This window comes from Panicum virgatum, chromosome 9K (assembly GCF_016808335.1).
Source record: "Panicum virgatum strain AP13 chromosome 9K, P.virgatum_v5, whole genome shotgun sequence".
In the NCBI taxonomy this organism is placed as follows: domain Eukaryota; kingdom Viridiplantae; phylum Streptophyta; class Magnoliopsida; order Poales; family Poaceae; genus Panicum; species Panicum virgatum.
Genome location: NC_053144.1, coordinates 22,604,278 through 22,630,719, shown reverse-complemented (window position 1 = coordinate 22,630,719; position 26,442 = coordinate 22,604,278). Strand labels below are relative to the sequence as shown.

The 26,442-nt window shown below is 49.3% G+C and overlaps 1 protein-coding gene and 1 pseudogene across 1 annotated transcript; one reads left to right on the top strand and one right to left on the bottom strand.

Annotated features, from left to right (window-relative positions):
• Positions 1-1,559: 1,559 nt before the first annotated feature.
• LOC120650810 lies at positions 1,560-9,388 on the bottom strand (annotated as a pseudogene).
• Positions 9,389-18,374: 8,986 nt separating this feature from the next.
• LOC120647830 (uncharacterized oxidoreductase At1g06690, chloroplastic-like) lies at positions 18,375-25,518 on the top strand. The gene is made up of 4 exons (XM_039924661.1): positions 18,375-18,555; positions 25,123-25,214; positions 25,309-25,346; positions 25,437-25,518. The coding sequence occupies exons 1-4, from the start codon at positions 18,375-18,377 to the stop codon at positions 25,516-25,518; spliced, it is 393 nt and encodes a 130-aa protein (XP_039780595.1).
• The last annotated feature ends 924 nt before the right edge of the window (positions 25,519-26,442 follow it).

The window sequence follows — 26,442 nt, the reverse complement described above, 5'->3', positions numbered from 1 at the left end:
CTCCGCCGTCGCGGATCCGCCCGTTGCGGAGCCGCCGGCCGCTTGGCCAGCTGCCGTCGTCGTGGATCCGGCCGTCCCCGCCCGTCGCGGCCCGTTGCGGCGTCCGTCCCCGCCGGCTAGTCCTCGCGTCTGCGCGCCTCCACCCGCACGTCTGCGGCCGTTCGTGCGCGCCGCGCGTCCGCGGCCCGCCTTCCTCTGTTCGCGCGCGCCGCTCGTCGCTCACGGCCGTCCGCGCCTCTTCACTTTGCCGCCTGTCGCGGCCATCCTCATCCCCGTCCGGCCGCCCTCCCGATGCCCTTGCGGCTTCCCGCCGCCATCCGTGCGCCTGTCTCTGCTGCTCTGCCCAGAGGCAGAGCTCTGTTCTACCGCTGCTCAGGTTTGGATAGAGGGCACTGGAAGACATTTTTTTTTGGTGTTGGGCCACATGTTCATGGGTGCAACTGCACTTGGGCCTACACTATAACCTCTGACTGGGCTGTGAGGGCTGAGATGCTAATTTCAGTAGCCACACTGGTTCAAATTGGTGACTTATCTGCAGTTTTATCCATCTCATGCTGCTGAAATTTATCTTTTGATTGTGTTTACTACTATCTGTCTGCTGCTAGGCTGCTTCCATCCATAGTTCGCTTTTGCTTGTTGCTTGCTGCCTCTATCCATAGTATAATGTCATATTCATCCAAGTCAGTCTCAATCCAAGTCCAGATACATTTCTCGAGTTCATTAATGCCGTGCGTGTCCACATATTCAAGTTGTCAGTCAGCCATCTTCTTTGCTTTATGGTTAGTTGAGTCCTGTCGATTTGGCTAATCTTATCATCGTCATTGTGGTGCGACAATGCCCTCTTGATCCCTTTCGGAGCCGTCTTGCTCCACGTCATTGATCAATGGCCGTCCATTTGTCATCGCCACCTTACTGTCTCGCCACTTGCCGTCTTGCAGTGGTGATTTCTATCTTTGGCTGGTTTGACAAATTTCACTATTCTTGTCGAGTTTAAAGTCTCCAACGCAAGGTTCAAGTTTGAAGAGTTGACGTACTGGTTTGTGAAGACTCGGACTATTTGCTGAAGTACGGTTGTGAAGGTAATACCCTCTGGAGGAGCATTTTCTACATCGACAAGTTCAAGAGTTGCACGCTTTGATGTCGTCTTTGATTTTGGACTTCGGATGTATCAATTTCATATTTTTGTTTAAGTCTAGTAATTAGTATCAACTCTTCAAATGCAACGTCATTGCATTCACGTTGCATTTGAGAGGGGGTGTTAAGGGTATAAGTGTCATTGTACTAGTCTAGGGTTTGGGGTCTCCTCTTGTATATATAGCCCTTTGGGCATATCTCAATACAACTGACCAGTTCACTTCTCGTTCCCCTCTTCCAATCGTGACACAAACATCCCATCAATATGCTGCTGCCTGCGGTGCGCGCTGCCTGCTTCAAAAATCAACACAATCCCCCCTCCTAGCCAGCCAGCCAGACACTATTTCAACATCAGAAACTCGGCATCCTATGATTTGTTCCATGGCTTTAGTCCCGAGGTTTGGACGCCGATTAGAAGTATTAAATGTAGACTAATTATAAAACCCATTGCATAAATAGAAGCTAATTGTTGAGATGAATCCATTAAGCCTAATTAAACCATAAGTTGATAATGTTATGCTACATTAAATATGTGCTAATTATAAGCTCATTAGGTTTAATGGGTTCTTCTCGACAATTAGCATGACTTCTGCAATTAGTTTTGCAATTAGCCCTCATTTACTAAAGTCTGAAGTCAGCTTCGGTGGCCCCCTTCTTCTCCTCAGCACTTCAGCAGAAGTCAGAAGTCCATCTAATCATCCAAGCAGATCACTTCGGTGGCCCCCTTCTTCTCCTCCGCCGAAGTCAGCTTCTCATCCAGCTCACTTAACTGCCTCCTTATCTTCTCCCCACCGCCCGGTAGCTTCGACACCAGGGCCTAAATTCAACAATTTGTTTACTCTCATACACTGATATATGCATCAAGCTGAATGAAAAAGACAAGAGAGATGCCGCATTGGAGAGTCTATCTAAAAGACGGTCGAGTCTTGCCTTAATCTCTTTAGGACTCTGCAATTCTGTTGCTTGGGGAGTTCCTTGGAGCAGTGAATTTTCCATCTTTTGGCTTCACTGCAAAAGCTGCCCTACATATGCAAAACGGAAACACAAAGTATCAACAGACCAAACCTACACAAAATAGAAACACAATACCTCAAATGAGGATCCTTACCCGCCAGCAACATAGTCGGATGAGGATCCCTTGTAATGGTGCTGGGGCATCATGGACATTTGTCGAGGTTTGCTAAACATAATGTGCCAGTTTATATACAACAAAAACAAGAGTACACATTAATGGAAGATAAGGAACTAGAGACGCCCTCAAAAGCATGATATCCTTTATTAACCAATAGAAGTGCATGCTATGCTAGCAGTAAGGCTAACCTGTCCAGTGCATCTCTCACTCAATGTGGGCTGGGTTGCTGTTTTAGAGAACAGGAGGCTGTGATGGCTCACGCCGGCTATTCCTTGTTGCTGCAGAAACTGTATATGCTGCCTCAAGGACTCATCCCTGTAGGACGCAAAACAAACTTCTCAGTAAACCTAGAATTATGAGTAACTACTGCACACAGATTGAGCAGAAAATTCATCTAAAAACAAGCAGCAACATTTTTATAGGGAACTGCATTGTATTCTGCAAATAATGCCTACAAAATTCATGGGAAAAATTCAACACTTTAGCCATCCACTATCTACATAGTGGCACATAAGACGGAGTCTTCAACTAAAACAGATCTCTTACATAACAACTTGCTGACCATGCTCTTCTTGCAACTGCTTTTGCGTGAGGGAAACATCAAAACCTTGTTGTGGCAAACTAAAAAGCTCATGAACCTCCTGAAGGTACAAACAAGATAGCCATAAGTATCTAGTAGGAGATTGAGCAAACAATGACAAGAAATAGAATCAGGACAAGTACACTCTTGCTGAAGTAACGTGTTTGCTCCTTTTGCTCTGTAGCTGTCCTGAGCAGAGCCCCCTTGAAAACCTGGACAAAAGATCATCCCTCACTACTCAAATCTAGTTTTCCTTTGACATATTCTTTTGCAAAAGAAAAATATATGAGTACAAAGCTGTAGAAATCATGGAAAAAGGAGCTGTGTGCAAAATGTAAAAAGGACATCCAACACACATTACATTCACATCAACAAAAACCAGTAGCAGACTGCACCTAGAAATCAAATTTCAGTAGTAGGGTCTATGCTGTTGCAGAGAGAAACACAAGGATGTAACAAAAATTTCACCATGTAAAACATGTATAGGCATACTCCTAATAATTCATTCAACAAACCAGTAGATAAGAGCTGATATTTGAACCTGTAATTTGTATATCTTTTCTTCAATGGTTGCAGATGTCATCAAGCGGTATACAATCACATCTTTGGTCTGGCCAATCCGGTAAGCGCGATCTACACTTTGATTGTCTGTACTGTAAAAATAAGAACACAAGTGTGTAAGCAGAAAAAACTTGTAGTGCCAAACATCCATTCAAGAAAACTTAAGTGATGCAGTTAGCTGTCATTGTTCGGATACCTTGGGTTCCAAGCAGGGTCAACTACTATGACGCGTGCTGCCTTGGTAAGCGTAAGCCCAAGTCCACCAACTTGTGTGGTTAGTAAAAATATTGGAGCTCCAGGACCCTCTTGGAAGTCCTGGAGGATGCAAGTACATGTAAGCAACAAAGCAGATATGGCTGACTCTATGACACAAAGCTCATGGAGAGAACCTTCACAATCCTTTCCCGATCAGAAACCTTTGTTGTGCCATCAATGCGCAAAAACTTGTAGCCCTCTAATAATATGGCTTCCTGTTACAACAAGCCAACAACTGAAACTGTTGAGCTAAGAAAAAAAATATGACAACAGATATACTTGTTGACAAAGAAACTTCAATGAAGATTGCAAGAACATTATGGTGCCAAAATGGCAAACCATCACTGATGTGTTACGCCAGAAGTAGATCCAGTGGCGAATCTAGGATTTCCGGTTAGGGTGGTCCAATAGAACAATATTTTAAATATTTTAGTGAATATGTCAATCTAATCTTATAAAGATGTAATTTCTTACTTTTTCACCCTCTCAATTCGATTATCAATTACTATATCCAAGAAAATGTGAAGTAGCTATTTTTTCTGCTAGCAATAAATAAGATCAAATATAAATAAAATGAGAGGGTAAAGCTCTTTGAACTGAATTTTAGGGTGGGTCCACCCCTAGATCCGCCCATGACTAGATCACAATAAAGAGTCTACTGGCAAGCTAATGATCATGTTATCAGACCAATTGCTTTTAAGTTCTTCTAAAGAAGTGTATCTCAAACACTACCGGATGGAGAAGAAAGCTCTATATTGATGCAGCAGTGATTACAAATGACAGTATTAAAGCTTCAAAGACGAGAGGAACAGGATGTAGTGTTACACCTTCAGCTTGCACAAATGTGATAGTAATGAGTCCATGTACTTTAGTTTCACTAAACAATTACAAAAGGCAACTAGCCATATATGCCCTTTTCCAGTTATGGAGCATATCCATGTGCATTGAGATCAAGTAACTTCCAAAGAAATAAATGGATCTAAGCAGCAACTTATCGATGTATACAAGAAATGCAATCTAAAAATCACAAGAAAGTGTCATGTGCAAACCTGCTAAGCCACGGTGAAGCACAAAAGAACTAAAAGAGGAAAAACATACCTGAATAAGGTTCAGCATTTTACGGGTCTGCGAAAAGATTAGAACATGATGCCCCTCTTTAACAAGGTTCCGCTGCGACATCAGATATTACTTATTTGAATTTACATTAGGACCAAATATATAGGCAAAAAAAAATAGCCATGTGTACAATAATACTTACCAACAAGGACATGATGAATGATAGTTTGCATGAGACATCCTGACCAACTTCCAGTGCATCATCATCATGAGCCATATCTGCAAGGTTCATGGCCATTTTTTCTACCATTCCAATGTCTTGATCATTCAGCATTTCATCCATTCCTTCCAAGACACCTTCAGCAGCTTTCTTAGTCAATAGCAGTGGGTGATCGCATATTTTCTTCAATATCTGCAGAGAGAATAAAACAGTTATGAAACATAATCCCACCAATAAACATGCCCAAGACCCTAAATGAATAGAAATCATGTTGGCAAAGGAAGGTAAACAGAATCACTATAAAGAAAAAAAAAGGTGATCTTACTGTGATTGCAGCCAGTGGTGATCCCTTTGGTTGTACAGCTAAATGAACCAACTCACTTTTTAGAAAAGCTTCATATAACTTCCTCTGCGCCCAGAGAAAGGTCATCAGCAAAATATCCATTAACCAATAGCTCAAGCATTTTTTTTACAAGAATGGCACCAGAGTCAAACCTGGCAAGCCGTTAACTTTAGCCAGACAATTAACTCGTTCTTCTTTGCTAATGTTTTTTCTTCTGATGCACCACAATCAAGAAATACTTCACTTTTCATGCGTCGCAAGAAGTATGGCTTGATCTGCTCTCTTAGTTCCTGTGAAATGTAGTTGAAAACCAACCCAAAAACACATTAAATTATATCAATTAATGAGCAACATGCTTAAAGAGTATTAATTTGGAATGGTGAGCACACAAAAGGGAGCAAACTACAAAGGCTTAATATAACACATTGGCCCTTTTATTGCTTCAATCGAAAGTAGATCAGTGTTAATCAAAGTCAACGATGAAGTTGTGCTTCAAGCCTACAGACCAGCCACATCCTAACTTGACTGAACTCTCCCCCTTAATCTTTCTTTTTGAGAGTTTTCTCTGTACAGTCCTCTTCTTTCTCTTGTTATTAATTTTCATTTCTACCAGTTGTTGTTTTTTCTCGTTTGTACAGCTCCCTTTTGGCAATTTTCTTATACGGTACTGGAATATTGCACCATAGCAGGGAAGCCAGAGTCACACACCATCCATATATTAGTATATTATGAACAGAAGAAGTTCAAGATAGAATTTACTACCTTAGCTACATTTGAGCCTACATGCTTCTCTCAAGTGGTAGCATTCTTGTCATTACCTCGAAGGATAGCCATCTCATACCTTGTTTTGAACCTGTAATAATATAGTGAAATAAATGACATAAGGTTGTGAATTGAAGCAACTTTGAGAATGCAGGAACAACAGAGAGTAATTGAATGTATGAAATTACTGTTGTTTATCACCCAAGACATCCGGGCAGCAGAAATTGAATAGAGTCCACATTTCCTGCAATAAATAATCAGTTTCACTACACAACACGTCACGTATAAGTTTGAAGAATTGAGGAAGGGGATAAGGATACCTTCAAGTTATTTTGGATAGGTGTCCCACTGATCACAATGCGATGGGCACACGGTATTTCGAACAAGCTTTGGGCCCTTTGTGTCTTATTGTTTTTTATTAGATGCCCCTCATCAAGAATGACGTAATTCCACAATGTTCCTTCCTCCTCATCATCATTGTTGTAGGAATTGCCTCTTATCCGCTTGTAATTATTCCGGACAATGTCATAGGTTGTTAGGAGTACACCACCCAACTGTGGAAAGATGGAATTAAACATTTGCAAGAATTGATTATAACATCTTGGGAGGGATTCAGGAATTTGTTCTAGATATGAAAAAATGGCTGGGTAGTCAAATTTTCAAAGTGTTACACATTGCAAAGTTACAGAAAGCTAGACCAAGTAATCCCTATGGTAGAAGAACTTACCTGGAAGGCATACTGAAGCTCATAATTGCGAATACTTGTGCTAGGGCCAGAGTAGCTGCCAAATTGGAAAGGAATAGATGATTAGCACCAACTAACATGGCTTAGATCATATGAGACAGAAGATATAGTGCTCTATACTCTCTGATCTTATGTTTAAGGCCAACAACTGAGAGCTCCTTGGTCCAATGAGCGAGAAGTGTCTTTGGAGCAACAATGAGGACCCTCTTGATTAGACGAGAAAGAAACAATCCAGCCAGAAATGCAGAAACCTGCACAAATATGGTCGCATGATTCCGTTAATGGATCCATGATTAAATGAGCCAGTGGCAAAGGATGATAAACTGTCAACAAAATTCACAATATGAAGCCAACTGCGAAATGAAAAGGTTATACATATAGCAAAAAAAAAAAGTTGCATGCTTCTGTCTGAAGAGAACTGTTTTCAGCTCCCTAAGCCTTAATGATTCAAATGGCTTGAACAAGAAAATACTAAAAAGATCAAGAAAAGAGTATAATCAGAAGAAGGGGAGATGAGCGCGATTGATGAACCTGCATGGTCTTGCCAAGGCCCAAGTCATCCCCTAGGATCCCTCCAGTTCCTCTGCAGTGCAGACCCCAGAGCCATCGGAGGCCCTCACGCTGATGAGGGTAAAGCATCTTAAAAATCCTTCCCGGGAGCTTGTATGGTTTGGATGTTGCAGCAGTTCCAGTTGGCTCCATCTTGAAGTCCTCCATCTTCTCCCATCCAACATCCTCAGAATTGTTCTTCACAAATCCACGGTTTTCTTTCTCCTGACCCAGGATGTCATCACTGCTGTAGTCATTGTTCCTAAATGTCGAGGCCTTGGTTGGTCTCCTTGCAAATGCCTTCCTACTGACATGCTTAGCAGCATAAGCTGTTGATGATGTTCCTTCCTCATCGTCATCAAAATCTGGATCAGAATCAACGAAGGATGAGGCCTTTGATACCCTATCTATCCTCCCCAGATCCTTGATACCTTTGCCCTTCCCATTGCCGCAAGGGACCTCCCCACCAGCATAATCAGTAAAGGCTGAGGCGACTGAAGTAGTTTCTGGCTTGACCTCAGCCCGCCTGGTGATGGTTGTAGCAGCTTCATCAGAGCTAGAAATCTCAAGGGGCGAGTAGGCGCCGGCATGAGTATCCCCATATTCGGCGCTTTGGTCATCTGGGTTCGAGGTGATGTTGCACAGCAGGGGGGCGAGCTGCTCTTCTCTGGGCCTCGCGGTAGGGTTGGGCTTGTGGACGGACAGCGAGTCGAGGCGGCTGGTGAGATCGTCTAGGATCTCGCGGCTGCTTTTGCCGTCGTCCTCCTCCTGCTGCTGCTGCTGCTGCTGCTCCTCCTCCTCCTCCTCCTCCTCCTCCAACTCCTCCAATTGATGGGTGGTGGTGGCCGCAAGCTTGCATAGGCGACGGCGGCCGGCGAGCTTGACCTTCCTGGCTTCTCCAGTGGCGGCATCTGCAATAAAAGAGGAGGGGTGCAAATGGAATTAGAGGATTATTGATTGATGGACGCAGGGAGACATGCGAGCGACTGAGAAGGGCGTACAGTACCTGGGGGAGGCAGATTGGGGTTTCGGTTAGGGTCTTGGCGGTTGCGGACGCGACGGAGGAGGCGGTCGTTGAGACCGTTGGCCGTGGGGGTGGTAGCAGGGTGAAGGTGATCGGCGGGGATGGCGGTGGGTGGCTCGTCGTCGAGATCGTCGAAGATGTCGAATGGCGGGGGGGACGCCATCCCAGCCGCTCGCCAAGGAAAGGAATTGAAACGTTGTGCGGTCCTGAAATTCATAAACAAGGGATTGGATTTACAACAAAACATCACAATGCAAGAAGTATGGGAAATTTGAATAAATGATACCGTTCCTGCAAAGCTACCTTGCATCAACAAAGGCAAGCATAGGAGTTTTAAATTAATAATGCTATAGGTCCTGCAGACTTCCTTGCATCAACAAGGGCAAGCACAGAAGTTCAAACCAGATAGAACATGTACAAAGGTCTAAACTACAAGAGTTCCCTTGAGTAACAGTAGCATTCATGATCCATATGATCATGACCAGACCAGTGTACTGCCAGACCAGAAGACAAAAAAGGGGTTGAATATTACAACACAGACTTCAGAAGGACTGAAGGAGTATGGAAAACTATACTGCACAGCTACCTAGCATCAACAAGGGAGTGATTGCTCTATGAATAGTCAGTAATTTTTTAGATATGTATAGATGTAAGCTTATCAGTAGTGTTTAGTTACAAGGAAGCTTCATAAATAAGTTGCTTATATCCTGGTGGAAAAATATTGAACCATTCTACAGTTACTCGATGCACCTTGGAAGATCTGATACCATTGAATATCTGTTTATATTTGACTGAAAGATTATTAAAGTACAGTAGTACTGTTAGCTTACGGCTCCAAACCAGAGATCCGTGAGAATGAAACAAACAAGCATCAGTATCTGGGATACAACGTGTAGGTGATAGAGGGCACTTGACTATGTAGTCTTTAGAAAGATTCAGAAGCATTACTGTAACATAAGTATATATCAAGAGTAGTCCATCATCAGTAATTTCAGAAACTTTGGTGGTATTCATCTAGTGATCCAGAGACATTGCTCCGTATCTTCTACCAGTTAGCAATCGTATTCGTATCAATCAAAGAACTGAGTTCCTCAAGGACAAACCAAATCAAGATCAGGAACAAGCTGACAAACACGATACACTTACCGAGCAGGGTGATGAGGGCGGCGTGCGACCAGAGCGTGCCTTCTTGGCCGGCAAGCCGCCGCCGAAGCCGGCAGGCCCGCTTAGGGTTTGATAGTGGAGGAGCCGACGGCTAGTTTGGTTTGAATCCCGGACCCGCGATCAAGAGAAGGAAGAGAATGGTGGATCCAGAGGATCGGCGCCGGTGCCAAGCGGCGGCGCTCCGGTGGCGGCGAGCGGCGCCAGGCCGCTCCTGCGCGAACGATGACGGCGACGGGAATGGATCAGAATTCAGAAACTCGAAATGCAAACGGGCGCCGATGGAAACGGGATACTCCGCCTCCGCAGTCCGCACTCTTTTATAAGGTGTATTCCCTTTTTTTTCTTTGACCGTATCAGGTTTCAATGCAGGCAATTACTCCTTGGGAGAGGTATACGAAGAGATTATACGCGCACGTCAGATGATTTCGTATTCGTACAGTTATAGGCTACTGATTGGTGCGCGTGACCTTGGAAAATAGATCAATCACCCTGCACGCTCGCATGCAAATTGTGGTGGCAACGGGCAAGTCATGCAGCAGCAGGGGCAATTAAAGTACGAGGAGCCTATGGTTCTGTTTAGCTTTCAAAAGTTTTCTGGGCTAATTTTAGTATGCTAAAACAAAATGTCTCTTCATATTTGGTTTGAGCTATTAAAGGAAGTAGAGGTCACTAAATAAGTATAAAAAAGACCAAAGTATCTCTGCATGTATGCATCCAACTCCATGTGCCATCGTGGGGGTGGGAGGGGGACGGGTGGAGAGAGAGGAGAGAGGAGGGGGAACCGTAGGAGTAGGATGGAATCCTAGCTAAGTTGTAAGTTAAAAGTCTCAAAAAAAAATTTCATAAGGTACTTCTCATTCTTTAGCCCCTAACATTCTTTCATTCCCAAAAGGCCCTTTCTGTTTGGTTCTTTAGCCCCAAAAAATCCTAAGAACTTATGCAAAAAGTCCCATAAAACAAATAGGGCCTAAATCGGAACTAATCATCAACCAAGTTCATCGGCGACTGACCCAGGCCCTGATCGGGCTCGGCGGACAAGAACGGTTGCTTGACTTCGTGAATTGGAGTTTTTTATGGCCAGTTTGGGTTTTGAGGGTAGTCCACCTGGAAACCAGACAGCAGTTTCCATACATGTCACGCTGTAACACCCCGGGTGTTTCATTAGCTAAACCAGAGTCATTAGTACCAAATCCTGTATCTTAACCAAGAAACATCGAAACAATTGCATGTGTATATGTGTATGTGTACCTAGGTCAGGAACCTCAAATAACTTTCAAACCAATGCAAATAGGCTTATGAAAATGAATAGACATGTTCACCATGAAAAGATGAATCAATGTCTAGTTGAATCTTAGGGGTAAAAGTGACAAAAATTACATGAAATGATAAGTGTTTTGTTAGGTAGTTTTGGAAAATTTAAAATAAATTTTAAACCATTGTTCGGTTGAACTTTCTCCTGAAGTAAAAGTTGTAGGTTTTAAACTTCTTTACAACTTTTGTATTTAGAGTTTTTCATGTTTCAAAAGGAATCCTTGAGAAAAATTCAAATTTTGAATCAAACTTAATTTCTCTCTTTCTCTCTACCCTCTCTGCTCTCTCTCCCCTCCCCTGTCTCGCGCCCGGCCGACCAGAGGCCGCCGGCCTCACGCCGCGCGTCGCCCGCCCGGCCAGGCAGCCTCCCCGCCACCTGGTTCACCCAAACCGGCCACCGCAACCCGCTCGGCCTCGCCACGCGGCGCCACCCCGTGCGCGCACGCCGAGGTCTGCCGCCGAGGCGCCACGGCGACGCCGTGAAGGCCCGGCCGACCGCGCCACGTCCATTCTCGCTCCTTGACTCGCCTAGAACCATCCCGCGAGCTCCACAACGCCCTCACCCCTCTCTCCTTCCTACCTGAGCACGAGAGCCAGCTCCGTGCGCCCTTTTCCCGCCTGGAACGGCCGCCGCCGCCGCCATCAGTGCCGCCGCCCCCTAGCTCGCCGCCGAGCCCCCTCCTCCGCCCTTCCTCGTGCCCAACAACCCCCACAGCCACCTTCCTCGCCCTCCACTGGTACTTCCCGACCTGCTCGACGCCGCCCCGGGCCACCGGACCGCCGCCGCCGCCGCCAAACGCCGCCGCCGGCCGCTGCTCTCCGCGGAGGAGCCCCTCCCGGCCATCCCGCGCCCAACCGAGCCCACCCTTGGGTTCCTCTCGGCGCCGTGAACCTTTTCCCCCATTTTACCCACGCCCCCGGTGAGCCCCCACGCCGAAATCTCGCCGCCCGTCGCCTCCCCTGCTCTGAAGTCCGGCCAGGGGCCTATCCGCGAGAAGAAAAAGTCTTTCCAGGGGCCTCTGCGCAAAAAGTTCTTTCTTTTTCTTTTGTTTCCCAAAACAGCAAACTTTGAAAATTCCTAGAAATTCGTAGAAAAATCAGAAAAATGCAAATCCAAATGTTTTGGAATCCTTGCAACAATATCTACAACTTTCTTTACATGCATATGTTTATTTTCTGTCTGTATTTTAATCTAGGAAAATGATTAGATTAAAGGGGTTATAATTGTTCTAGGAGTTCTACTTAGAATCTATAGTTCATTTTTGGCTGGTAGGTATTACATACCAGGCTTAGTGTTGTGTAAAAGTTTGAGCACCAGTTGACCTTTGTAACTAGATGAAACCCTAGTCTTGGCTAGATCTAGTAAAACACTTTGCTTTTTATTTCTGGATGTTCTGACTTAGATATATGTATGAAAATTTTTCTTTGTATTTAAAATACTAGATAAACACTACTGTCCAAATTTCATTAATTATAGACTTGTGTAGCTATTTCTTTGTTTTAATGCTTGTTTAGTAGACTTTAATTATGATAAATAGTTTATGTTGATAATAAATCAAGAAAATATTTCTGAGTGTTCTTTTTGTCATAGTATAGCTTGTCCATGGAGTTTGAGCCCCAGTTCATAATTAGAACAGGATCTAAAAATTAATCTTGTTAAGCTGATGTAAGTTTTGTTTATTTTCTCCTATTTATTTATGTACATAATAAATCCTGAAAATTCACAGTAGCTAATTAATCCCTTTTTAGACCTGCTGTTAAAGTTTGAAATTGTTTTATACTTTAGTCTAATATGTATAATTCAATCTTGTTCTAGAAGTTGTCTGATTACATGATTTGCTTTGGTTATTTGACTACAAGATTTAGGATGAATTTTGCAGGATAGCTAGTTCTGTTTAACTTCTGTTAGATGTAATTTTTGTGGATTTTTCTACTGTATGTGTGCTGAGTTACGGATTTATTGACTAACCATGATTTAATTGCTAGATGAAACTAATCCCACTTGTTTAGGAAGTTAGTACAGCTTTGTTGTGCTGTTGATCTTGATGTCTTGTGTAGTTAGATATATTGAGTTACTACTCTATAAACGATTGCCCAGTAAAATATGAATGAAAGTGTTTCACTCTTTATCTTCGGGTTTTGTTTGCGTTACACCGTTTTTGTGAAATAATTCATAAACTCCTACCATCACAACGACTTACTCATGTGCATTGCATCTCATATAGATACTACTACTCTCGCTGACGGAACTTACGAGCTGGTGCCCGAGTCCGAGAGTGAGCAGCGCGAAGCTCAAGTTAATCTAACTGAAGCTGCGCAAGACCCGAACCCGATTTCGGAGGAGCCCCGATCCAGCTACGCCCAGGAAGGCAAGCCCCGGAGCATGCCCTACTATTTTAAACTTATGCAACTTTTTATTGTTCCTATCTATTTGTGCATTTAAGTTTACAGGAGTTGACTGGAACCTTAATTGCATAATCCTAGGTACCGATGTTTGAACACTAGTATGTGTAGGTCGCTAGTTGGCTATGCTAATGTTTCGGTAGAAGTCGAGTGATTTCCTGTCACTCGCGAGAAATATAGGAGTTGGATGTTTACTACCTGCTGCAACTATAAGGCCTACGGGCGGGACTGTGGTACTTGGGATGTCCCGTCTGTTTAGTGAAATGTGATAAGGCTGCAGTGTGTGGTAGTGGTAGTTAAGCGTTTGAACGTACTAAACACATGCCGAGAATATGGTAATCGGTAAGCTTAAGTACCTGATTGGCCCGGCAAGTGGACTTCTCCCTCACCTTCTTTGAACGTCGTTTCTCATGCGCGCACATGCGGGTGCAGAGTCGTCGTACTCTGTAGTCGAGGACGGTGACCCTGATCCACAACCCGGAAAGAAAGGGGAAATGTTGCACGTGTGACTCTGTGAGTAACCACGTGACGTGTGTTTAGGTCTGCCTTGCAAGGTTAACAAATTCGATTCGAATCGTCCGCCTCTCACGGATAATGGGACTGCTTAACTCTTTTGCCACATGGAGTAAGAAGTGAAAGATGAGAATGATGAATATGGTTGATTGGATAATAAAAGATAAATGTTATCACCATGCATGCTATTGGATAGATGCTCACTTAGAATGGTTAATTGAACTAGAACCTGAAAGTTAAAACCCCCAATTAAGGATCCACTTTTTATTGCTTTTCGGCAAAACAAACCCCTCAAGCCAAAAGCCTTGCATGTCTAGGTAAAGGGGTAAGTATACCCTCAGTCGGGTAAGTCTTGCTGAGTATTAGAATACTCAGCCTTGCTTGTGGCTATGTTTTGTTTCAGGTGAAACCTTTGAGGATATGTTTGCCAGTTTGACCTGGCCTTGCACTCTTCCGCCTGGTTGGTCCGTGGAGTGGGATGCGTCCCCGGCCAATGATGACAAGAACGAGTGATGTCTTGTATCGGGCTTTCTCGAGACATCCGTATCGTCGTTAGTTCTCGTGTTTACTTTCCGCTAAAATAAAGGACTCTGATGAACTTCTGTTACGTGGGTTTGAAAAGTACTTTGTTAAATTTGGAACTTGGTTTGTAATTCTGTTTTTATGTTAAACTCTGTGGTGTAATATTTTGTGAGGTGTTGTAATCTCTGGACTCGCCTTCGTGTGAGTTAAGCTGCTTTGTTCGATCCAGGTTCAAGTGGTTTTATCGGGATTTTACCCGACAGCACTGCCGGATTGCTCCGTTTTAAGTGCGTGTTAACCCTGATTGTCGTTTTGATGACGGTTAGCGCGCTTAAGCCGGATTATGTCGGGCGGGGCTGCCACACACGCCCACTAAAAACTACTCCGTGTAGATTTCATACTGTGAACCGCCCGCGGCGAGCAAATGGGCGTTCTCTCCCGACGGCGAGTGCGTGAGGGCGAACCCAACCCAAAATACTACTAGCAGTCAATGTTCAACAAGGCGGCGTTCCGCACTCGCCTTGGCGGGATTAGTCGCTGGGCGGAGGGGTTCCGCCTCGCCTAGGGGGTAGGCGGTACCCTAGGCGATGCCGCCACGTCGACAGCGAAGGGCAGGCGGGCTGGGATGTCAGGCGACGACGGCGGAGGCTCGGACGGAGGTTGCGGCGGCGGCGGGAAGGTCGGCTTGTGGCGACGGCAGAGGAGGAGGCAAGGATGGGCCGGGGGAGAGGCTTCGGCGTCGATCTGCGCCGGCGAGGGCGACGGCAATGGAGGAGGAAGCAGGGGAGGGTGGGGCGGCTGTCTGGGTAGCGGAGGAGGAGGCAGGAGCGGGCAGGCGGCGGCGGCTGCTGTGCAGCAGAGGAAGAAGCGGGTGGAGGAGGAAGCAGTGGTGGGGGAGGCATCGGGTGGAGATAAGGTGGAGTTAGGGTTGGGACTTGGGTTGGGCTGCTTTGATGGGACTTTTTGTCCAACTTTAGGCCCACTGCCCCCACTAGTCTTCAGATTTTCTTTTCTTTTAGAGATATAATTGATGTGTATAGGAAGGTATATATACATGTACAACACCGCCTAGAAAATCGCCTAGAAACGCCTAGGCTCGCCTAGGCTCGCTTAGGCTCTAGGCGATGGGTCACCGCCTAGAAACCGCCTAGCGCCTAGCCTAACATTGCTAGCAGTTTGTGTACTTGTCATATAATATAGACACTACTTGTATAAACTACATCCCTAAGGGCGAGTACATTGGTCTAGTCTAATAAGCGATCTCATACAGTGCCACATCATTCTGAGACGATATAAAAGGCAATACATACAAATGGTACAATATATTGTCTTATAAACCATCTCATAGTACATAATTTCATAATTTGTGCACTGAAAAAAGAAATATTATGAGTTGCATAGCAACAATAACTTGTACAATGGTGAAACTCATGAGTCTTAAATTTTCGCCTACGAGGTGGTTGTCTCACGAAACAGCCACTTTGTTCTCTATCCCCACTCTCTCTCCGCCACCTAATCAAAAATCCTAGTGGCCTTGCATGAGACGATCTATGAGACTGCTGACGTGTAGCAATGTACTTGCACTAATGGTTTCTTCAAAATAAATTGCTATCTAGTCATATCTCTTTTGTCTTTTCTCCCGCCAACTCTCTCTTTCTTGTCTTGATTTTTGTGTAGATATGGTTTCTTTCATGAGACATGGTTCTTTCATATTTTTTCCTTCTTTCCTTATTAACTTTTCTGTCAACTCAGATTTTTACTCATGGCAACATATTTAATGCTATGAAAATCAGTTGAATTGGAGGGTTTGAGCTGCCCTAAGCAGTTAGGTCCCATCGGAGGAAACGGTGATTTGCCCCCAACGAAAGACCAGTAGTTTCTTGTATCTTGGAGCGCGAGTAGACACCGTTTCTCATTCGAGAAACCGTTTCTTATAATTTTCTTCTATTTCTTCATTTACTCTTATGCTAGTTTGGCATTTTTTTTCTACGTGGCAAGAAAGTTAATGCTATAATAACTGCTCTCGTGTCGTGTTGGGACTGCCCTGAAGAGTTTTTTGAGAAAAATTTAGAGGCTAAATTGACAGTTTTTGTGGGATGGAGAAACAGTCAGGCACACGAGCAGAAACAGGATGATAAATTTGAAATTTTACCATTGTAAATATTAAGCTTAGCATAATCCATTATGACGGTGGACTTCATAAAATTGCCACTTAAAATGTTGATATATTGATTTCACTTTCATTTGCTCCTTTTCACTGATTTTTTATTTCTTTTTTCGTTTACGAGCATAGGAAAGGGCCTAATAACTCTTTGCTTACGTGTATATCTGGTTGGGATTTGGTCGACGCAATTCAAGCATTCTGCGACAAGAACGCTCACGCCGCCGGACCATGTCAATCAGCACCAGTCCTCTGTCAAGGGAGCACGATCGCCTCAAGCTAAGGGCTTTGCCCTCTACCAATCAGCACCAGTCCTCTGTCAATGTCAAGATGCTGGCCTTCACAGCAATCCTCCTCTTCTCTGCATGATGCCGACGAGACGTTCGTGGCCGGAGCCCTACCCTTCCGGCTGTGCCTTGGCGGCAGTTTCCGTTCCCGTGGCTCGTTCCCTTGTTCGTGGCCCTCGAGACGCAAGCACTGCAGCGAGGACCAGACCGCGGGCAATGACAGAGTGTACAAAACCCTCGTGCTCGAGGACGGAGTGCACGTCGTACGTGAAGGGCGGTGACGTCCAAGGGATCGGAGCAACGTGGGAAGTCGCAAGGACACAGCGGGCGAGCGGCGGCCTCAGTGGAGGCTATAGTTGGCCAAATGGGCCAGACCCGATGGGCCAGCACGAGCACGATTCGAAAAAGCACGACACTAGCACGGCACGGGCACGACACCATAGTGCCAGTGCCGGCACGAGGCACGGTCTATATAGTGCCTGGGCCGCAGGTCCAGCCCGCGGCACTAGCACGGGCACGGCACGACTAATGGGCCGGCACGATGCCGGCCCGATAACACTAACAGAGATGGCCCAATTTGCAAACCTAGGTATAAAATCAAATCATTTTTCCTTCCCACATGCCACAGCCCTATCGTCATCCTTCAGCCGCCGCCTCCCTCCCTCAACCTCCCGACGCCTCTATCCTCCTCTCCGCGCCCCTCTCTCTCGCCCTCTTGCACCGCGCCGCCGGCCAGCCGCCGCGCCTCCCTCTCGCACCGCACCGCCGGCCCGCTGCCGTGCCTCCCTCTCGCGCCGCACCCGGCCGCCTCCGTCGCCCCCTGTCCTCACCTCCCCGGCCAGCGGCCACCGCCGCCGCTCCCACGCAGGCCGCCGCCGCCGGCCTGGCGTGCTGGCGTGCCCAACGGCACGGCACGGCACGCCGGCGCCCTCGCCGGGCCGTGCCTGGGCCGGGATGGCGGCACTGCGCGGCACGGCACGGCGGAGCCGCCGTGCTCGGGCCGTGCCCGTGCCAGCCGTGCTCGGGCCGTGCCCATGCCGTGCCGCCCGGTTGGCCACCTATAGGGGAGGCGCCGGCCAGCACGCGAGCGGGCGGCAATCAGCGACCAGATGCAACGACAGGGGATGTTGGGAAAGGTGAATCCGTCAAACCAGGAAGGAGATAGATACCGTTAGAGTCTGAAGGGCACTTGGGTCATTTTAGGTGCCAGAAAATGCAAACATCTATCTATATATATATTATAAGGATCTAAAAAAATTAAAAATAACATTACCAAAACTAACCTACCCACCCACTTCACAAACCGCCTGTTTAGGACTCACCTGTCTGCAAAAAGAGATCGACCAAAACCAGGGACAGACACATTTGGTCGCGCCCTCCAGCTCAATCGGCTCCCCTTCGCTTTTTATTTTTTCACCGCGGGGTTCTCTACCCGCCCGCCGGTAACCGCGTGCGAAATTTCCGCGCATCAGCCCAACGCTTCCCTTTCCTACCCACGCCCGTCAATCGCAATTTGCTTCCCTGCCCCTGCTCTGCCGCATGTCCCGGTCGCCTCGGCCTCGCTCCACCCCTCGCCGCGCCGCCGCCCACACACGTCCCGCCGCACACCAACGCCCCCGCGCACCGCGCCTCTGCCCGCCGCCCGCCACTCCATGTCACGCCGCTTCGTGGCACACCGGCGCCCCCGCCCGCCGCACGACAGCACCGCCCGCCGCACGCTGCTACGCCGAGCGCAGCCGTGGGGCAAGTTCGCGGCGGATATCCGCGACTCAACGCACAAGGGCGCCCGCGTGTGGCTGGGCAAGTTTTTGATGGAACAAGCAAGCTACCAAGGTACCGTGACCTTTTCCGTTTGCTCTGATGCCCCTAAGGTGATTGATTAAATGAGAATGTAACACAAGCCGCATTTTAGATTAATGTCAGGTGTAATTATGCTCATTGACAATCGATAAAATTTGATGCTTGTGAATGACCGCACACTGTCAATGTCATTTAGTTACAGGTCATAGCAAATCATAAGGTACAATTGACTATTCTGAATTCTTTGCCTAAAGCTTTTGATTGTCTATATGTTTAATTACACTTCTATACTCTAATTATAACTGCACATTTTAATGGTCAACGGAAAACCCTTTCACTATATTATGAAATCTGGGCACGAACATGTTCAGTTACATAAGATTATCCAGGAACAAAAAAAAAGCAATCCTAGAGCAGATATTTTGATATTATGGCCAAATCAATCATTTGTTTTAATTCTGTATCAAAAACACAATACATTGTATTTATAGTAGTTGCTAATTTCATTCATTTGGTTCTGTTTCCAAATTGTTGGTGTATATGTGAGCCCATGTATAGAGGCACATCTAAAGATCCATATATAGAATCTATATATCCCACCTTCTAGGGTTTGGAGGAATACAAGCCATTATTCTCTCCATCATGGTATCATTAGCCTAGGGTTAGGGATCTCTCTTCTCTCCTCCCTCCCCACCTCCCAGCCGTCGTGGCTGCCGCCGGCAGCCATGGCCGGCCGCTGGCGCCCCCTCCTCTCTCCCCTTCCTCTTTCCCTCCCCTGTTTTCCTCAGCCGCCGGCGCCGGAAGCTCTAGATCCAGGCCGCAGGGACCTCTGCCCGCCGCCGGAACATCTGCTCTGCTCCAGGCCGCCGCTGCAGGCTCTGGATCCGCCGCAGCCGCCGTTCCTTGGCGCGCCGCCGCCGCCTCCTCCCTGGCGGATCCAGTCGCCGCCGGGGCAGGGGGGCGTGCCGCCGCCTTCTCCCTGCCCGACCCCGCCGCCGCCGCCTCTGGCTGGCGTGCACGGGCCGCGGGGGTCGCAGCCGGCCCTGCAGCGGGCGCTCCCCTGCAGCAGCGCGCCCAGGCCGCCGCCCTGGTCATTCTTGGGCCGGCGCCGGATGCGGGGGCCGCGGGATCCGCCGCCGCGGGCTCCGCCAGCGCTGCAGACGCTACCGCCGACCCCCTGCTGCTCGAGCAGGGGCCTCCCGTGCCGCCCCAACAGGGTCCCCTGCTACCCAACGCCACCGCTGCCGCTGCTGCTGGCGCGGGGGTTGCGGGGGGCTAGCAGTGCGCCGCCGCCGTCGATCCGGCCGTCCTGCGGGACGCGGGCGCCGATCCGGCCGCCCTGCAGGCCGCGCTGCCGCTGCTGCAGGATCCCGCCGCCGCCGCTGCGGCCCACCGCGCCGCGATCGCCGCGGGCAAGCAGCCCGCCACCGACGTCGCGCCTGATGCCGCATGGACCGGGCTCGGGATCTCGCCCGCGGATGCGCCGCTCTCCGCCGCCGCCCTCCGCTGGCAGCAGGCCGACGCCGCTCTCGCCGCGGCCCTCCTCGCCGCCAAGTCGGAGGCTTCGGCGGCCCAGGAGCGGGTCCGCGTGGCTGCCCTCGCCTGGGAGCGCGAGCGCGCCGCGGCTGAAGCCTCCGCTCTCCGGGTCGCCGAGGCGGAGCACTTCCTCCGCGCCTCCCCAGCCGGCTCGTCGTCTCCTAGCCCGGCGCCTCTTCCTCCCACCAGGCCCCGCCCGCTGGATCTGGAGTCCGGTACAACCCGACCGACCCCATGGTCGCCCAGCTCCACCTCCAGGCCGCCGGCGTCCAGAACATCAGGGCCCTGGTCACCGTCCTCCTCGACCCGACGTCCTCCTCCTACGGACGCTGGCGGGACCAGGTCCTGCTCGCCCTCGACGACCACGTCCTCCTCGACACGCCGATCGAGGCGCAGGACGTGGCGTGGCTGCGCCTCGACAGCGCCGCCATGTCCTGGATCTTCGGGACCATCTCCCTAGATCTTCAGGAGCTCGTCAGAACCCACGGCGGCACCGCGCGGCAGGCCTGGGTGGCGCTCGAGGGGCAGTTCCTCGGAAACGCCGAGTACCGCGCCTCCAGCTCGATGCCACCTTCCGCACCTTCATGCAGGGAGGCCTCTCCGATCGGGTCTTGGTGCTCAATGTCTTGCGGGGCCTGAGCAGCACCTATGACCACCTGAAGAGCTGGATCGCCCGCCAGAGGCCCTTCCCCTCCTTCCTGCAGGTCCGGGACGACCTCGCCCTCGAGGAGATCACCAGGGGTCTCGCGCCCGGATCGCCCTCGTCCACCTCCACCGCGCTCGTCGCTGCTCCACCGGCTTCCTCCGCCGCCTTGCCACCTCTCTCCTTGGTGCTGCTCCCGCCGGGCAGACCGGAGGTGGGGTGGGAGGGCGTGGGCGGGGGGGGGGGGGGGGACGTGGTGGTGGTGGCCCTGCTTCTGGGGGTACCGGTACCGGTGGGGGCCGTCGGGGCGCGCCGACTCCTCCGGCTCCGGCTTCGACTCCCGCTTCTGCCCCTGCCCCTGGAGGTACGTCCTGGCCATCCTTCAGCAACCCATGGTCAGGGCGCATCTCGATGTGGCCGTTCCAGGGTTCGGGAAGGGGGCCTCGTCCTCAGCTCCAGCCGGCAGCCACATTCACCGGTGCTGCTCCCCTCTCCGCGCTGTACTGGACCCCGCCCGCTCAGCCCAGCCAGCAGCCGACTTGGCCTGGGGGGTGGGACTAGGCCGCTCTGGCGCACTCCTTCAGCACCATGGGACTGGCGCCGCCGGTCAGCACCGAGTGGATCGCCGACTCGGGTGTCTCGTTCCACACCACTCCTGATGCTGGTATCCTCTCTTCCGTCCGACCCCCCACCCCTCTTGTCTTTCTTCTATCATGGTTGATGATGGGTCTTACCTTCCTGTCACCGCTGTGGGTTCTGCTCCTCGTCTTCCTAATGTTCTTGTTGCTCCTCAAATAGTTCACAATTTTTTTCCATTCGCCAGTTTACTGCTGACAACTCCTGTTCTATCGAATTTGACTCTTCTGGTCTTACTGTGAAGGATTCGGCTTCCCAGCGTCCGCTCCTCAGATGTCACAGCCCGGGGCCTCTTTACACTCTTCGGCTTCCTGCTTCCGCTGCTCCGTCTTCGACTTCTTCGTCGTCTACTGCTTTTGCCGTGACGCCTTCCACCACCTGGCACCGCCGGCTTGGTCACCCCGGCCGCGACGTATTGGCTCAGCTCAGTCGTAGTACCGATGTTCCATGTACTAGGGCTCCTGCTGAGCACCTCTGTCATGCGTGCCAGTTAAGTCGTCATGTTAGACTTCCGTTTTCTTCTTCTTCGCATGTTGCGCATGCTTTTGATCTTATTCACTGTGACCTGTGAACATCCCCTGTACTCAGCATGTCTGGCTATAAATATTATCTGGTCATTATTGATGATTTTTCTCATTACTCTTGGACTTTCCCTTTGCGCGCCAAGTCTGAGACCTTCCTCACTCTCCTCCACTTCTTTGCCTGGGTGTCCACTCAGTTCGGCCTCATCGTTAAGGCCGTCCAATGTGGCAACGGGCGGGAGTTCGATAACTCTACCTCCCGTTCCTTCTTCCTCTCTCGAGGTGTTCAGATGCGTATGTCTTGTCCGTATACCTCTCCTCAGAACGGCAAGGCTGAGCGGATGATTCGCACGACGAACGACGTCGTGCGCACTCTTCTGATCCAGGCCTCTCTGCCCCCGCGCTTCTGGGCTGAGAGCCTCCACACTGCCACCTACCTGCTCAACCGTCTTCCGTCCACTGCTTCTCCTGCTCCCACTCCACACCACGCTCTCTTCGGTACCCCTCTCGCTACGACCACCTTCGGGTCTTCGGGTGTGCGTGTTACCCTAACACTTCCGCCACTGCTTCTCACAAGCTGGCGCCCCGCTCGACTCGTTGTGTGTTCCTCGGTTACTCCTCTGACCACAAGGGGTACCGATGCTTTGACCTCACCTCTCGCCGTGTCTTGATCTCCCGACACGTCATCTTTGATGAGTTGGATTTCCCCTACTCCATCACCTCCACTCCTTTTCCTGACCCCGAGCTAGAGTCTCTGTTTCCGATTGACCCGGTGGTTCAGCCACCGTTACCAGTTTGTCCTTTCCCTGTAGGTTTTCCCGGCGCACCGGCGCCGCTTCCGGTGATCCCTGCTGCGCCGAGCGCGGCCACCGGACCTCCGGTCGTGCCGCGCGCGGATCCGGTGTCTCCTGCTGCGCCCAGGGTTCACGTATCCGACCGGTGACCGGTAACCGCCGGCCTCCGGTTCCGGTATACCGGTCCGGTTTGGCCGGTTACCGGTCGGAACCGGTGGAATTCAAATTTGAATTCAAACTTCCCCGTTCAACCGGTTCCGATCGGTATGCCGGTCGGTTAGACCGGTATACCGGCCGGTTTGGCCGGTATACCGGCCGGTTTGGATGGTAACCGGCCGGTTTGACTGGTACAGGTCAAATTCAAATTTTTTTCTTTTTTTTTTTAAATTCAAATGCCCACAAAGTATACTAAATAAATGTTTGTACAACATATTTTAGTCTAAATGAACCCTCCAACTCTTTTTTATACTACTTTTACATTGTATTTGTATACTTTCGTATGCACGTTTTTTTTATTTAACTTATAAATTCCGCAAACCATACTAAATGAACGAATTTTTGAGAAAATTTGACACCATTAGATTCATCACACCTTGAAATATTTTTAGGAATTTTTTGAGAATTTTTCATTTTTTTGAATTCAAATTCAAAATTTGAATTTGGACCGGTTGGGAACCGGTCGGAACCGGAACCGGTCCGGACCGGTTTGACCGGTTACCGGTCAAACCGGACCGGTTCCCACCGGTAAGGTTAACCATGGCTGCGCCACGCGCAGCCCCGGGGCCCTCCCCTGCACCTGCGCGGTACGCTCAGCCGGTGCAGGTGTACCGGTGTCGTTCGGCGCCGACACCGGCTCCGCCTCCTGCTTCGGAGGTTCCTGCAACGCCTACACCGGAGTCGTCGCCGCCGTCGCCGCCGCCTCCTCCGGCTCCCTCTCGAGCCGGGCCGGAGGTGTACCACCCGCCAGTCATCCATCGGGATCCTCGGCTGATCCTACAGCCTACCGGAGTCTGGCTGGCGCTTTGCAGTACCTCATCTTCACCAGGCCAGACCTCACCTACGCTGTTCAGCAGGTCTGTCTCCATATGCATGATCCCCGGGAGTCACACCTTGCTGCGCTGAAGCGTCTCCTCTGCTATGTCCGTGGCACTGTGGACCTCGGCCTGGTGCTTCACCGCTCGTCCTCTACTGAGCTGGTGGTCTACACCGACGCTGACTGGGCTGGCTACCCGGACACTCGTCGCTTCACTTCCGGCTACGTCGTCTTCCTGGGCGGCAACCTGGTCTCCTGGTCGTCCAAGCGGCAGCCGGTTGTCTCTTGCTCCAGTGCTGAGGTGGAGTACCGGGCTGTCGCTAACGGCATGGCGGAGGCGTCCTGGCTCCGACAGCTCTTGGCGGAGCTCCACAGCCCGCTCGCCAAAAGCACGCTCGTCTACTGCGACAACGTCAGCGCTGTGTATCTCTCCACCAACTCCGTCCAGCATCAGCGGACGAAGCATGTGGAGATCAACCTACACTTCGTGTGCGACAGAGTCGCCATCGGCGATGTTCGGGTACTCCATATCCCGACTAACTCCCAGTTTGCTGACATCTTCACCAAGGAATTGCTCTCCTCGACCTTCTCGGAGTTTCGCTCCAACCTCAACATAGCCGGTGGCTAGTTGTGGCTGCAGGGGGTATTTGCCCTTTGTACTCTACTTGTACTATTTTCTTGTCCAGTCTTGAACACCGCTGCGCCGGTTGTTCAGACTGCGGGGGTGTTGGCTTTTTTATTGTCCAGTCTTGAATACCGCTGCGCCGGTAGTTCAGACTGCGGGGGGGGTGTTGGTGTATATGTGAGCCCATGTATAGAGGCTCATCTAGAGGCCCATGTATAGGATCTATATATCCCACCCTTCTAGGGTTTGGAGGAATACAAGCCATTATTCTCTCCATCACAAATATCTTTTTTGACTTCATCATTGCTAATTCCTGCATTTTTTTTTCTCCTTTACACTTCACTCAATGCGGTTATAGGTGCATTTTCAAATTGTGCAGTGAATATTCTTTCCCTGTAAACAAGCTGGAACTGAACAGTAAAGATATAATAATTAGAACATGAGGTGCCTGTTACTTTGACCATTGGAAACTGTATAGGCGTTTGTCGGATTTTAGCTCTGCAAGGAGTCCTATCCAGTATAGGCTCTGGGAGACTTATGTCCACCATCATATATGCATTTGCTCTCTGTAACTAACTCTCTATATATTTTGCCTCCAACTGTAACCAACCTTTATAAAATATATCAGACTGAGTCTGAAATGGTTAATGAAATTTACTAACCTTCAACTGTCAGCAAACCTTAAATTCTGAGTTTTTCCAATTCAATAGACTGTTGGACACCTCCCATTCTAAAACATGGGAATTGTTTTCCTTGGACTTTTTTTTAACGACAAACTTCAACATGATGTCAAAGTCTTTGAAAAATGGCAGATAGAAAACTGAAGGCAGCAAAAGGAGCATTTGATGCGAGCATCAATTGTGGAGTAACTTTCTTTGTTACTGCTGAAGTATACGGAGCTGGGGTAAGAACCAAAATGGTTCATGTTTTGTCATCCATTCCCTAGCACATTTTAAGCCACATTTATTTGACATTAATTTTTTATATGTGATATTTAGATATCAGGAGCCATAAATTCAGAAAGTTTACTCGGAAGGTATGTCCTATAGTGCTGTTTCCCAACCAGCACATACCCTAAATTTAAACTTTAAACTATATCTGTTCTGAAATCATCTCTTTCCATCAGATTCATTAAGGAAAGGCAAAAGGAACAAGTCGAAGTGGCCATTGCAACAAAGTTTGCAGCTCTTCCATGGAGCAACAGGTGAGGATCTCTTCGATCTTAGGGTTAGGGTTTCGGAGATTTTTCTAATTAATTTGAGGAGCGTGCGGGAGGATGTCAGGCAACTTCTGTCCGCCTGCCGATCCAGGTCTATCGACCTTGAGCTGCAGGTCAAAGGCTCGCCTGTGTCCCCTATCCTGCTAGGATTTCGTCCAATTAATTCGACTAATTTAATTAGGCTGAATTACTTGATTTAGGAGATTAGTAGCTTTGTAAACGAAACAAGGACAATATCCACTTCTCATTTGCATTCATTATTGATAGAATGTATAGCTGTGTGCGTATACTTGAGGCCCATATTGGGCGTGTAGCCCATATTGGGCGGCCCATGTTGGGCGTGTACACCTTCTTGTATTGCAAGCCACATTGGCTATATAATGAGAGGTCACCCCCCCCCCCCCCGGATAGGGTGTGCGGTGTTTCCCTATTCCCTCTACCTTTCTACATGGTATCAAGAGAAGGCAACGATCGGCCTTCCGCTTCCGCTCCCTCCCTGCGCTAGGGTTTCCCCCTTGCGCCCCACCTCTCTGCCCTAGGGCGCCATCTCCTGGCGCCGCCCCTCCTCCCCTTGCTGCGCCCCTAATCTAGGGCGCAGGTCTCTCCCCTCCCAGCGCCCCCTCCTCTAGGGCGCAGAAATCCTCGCGCCGCGATCCCCTCGCGCCGCGCCCACCTCCAGGCCGCCGCCCTTGGATCAATCTGATCCAGGCCGCCGCCATGAGCTCCTCCTCTGCCGCCGGGACGGATGGTTCCTCGCCTGTGCTCCCTGCCGCACCAACACAGGCCGTCATCGTCCACCCCTACACCACCGTCAACGTCAAGGCTCACGTTCCCGTGACCCTGGACATGAAGAGCGCCAACTACTCCAAGTGGGCTTCGTTCTTCACGGCGTTGTGCGGCAAGTTCAGCCTCC

Bases quoted from the DNA above. Each gene is read 5' to 3' on its own strand.
- LOC120647830 (XM_039924661.1), top strand. From the start codon at position 18,375: ATGTCACGCCGCTTCGTGGCACACCGGCGCCCCCGCCCGCCGCACGAC. The intron at 18,556-25,122 runs GTACCGTGACCT...GAAAAATGGCAG, and splicing joins GGAACAAGCAAGCTACCAAG to ATAGAAAACTGAAGGCAGCA. The intron at 25,347-25,436 runs GTATGTCCTATA...TCTTTCCATCAG, and splicing joins TCAGAAAGTTTACTCGGAAG to ATTCATTAAGGAAAGGCAAA.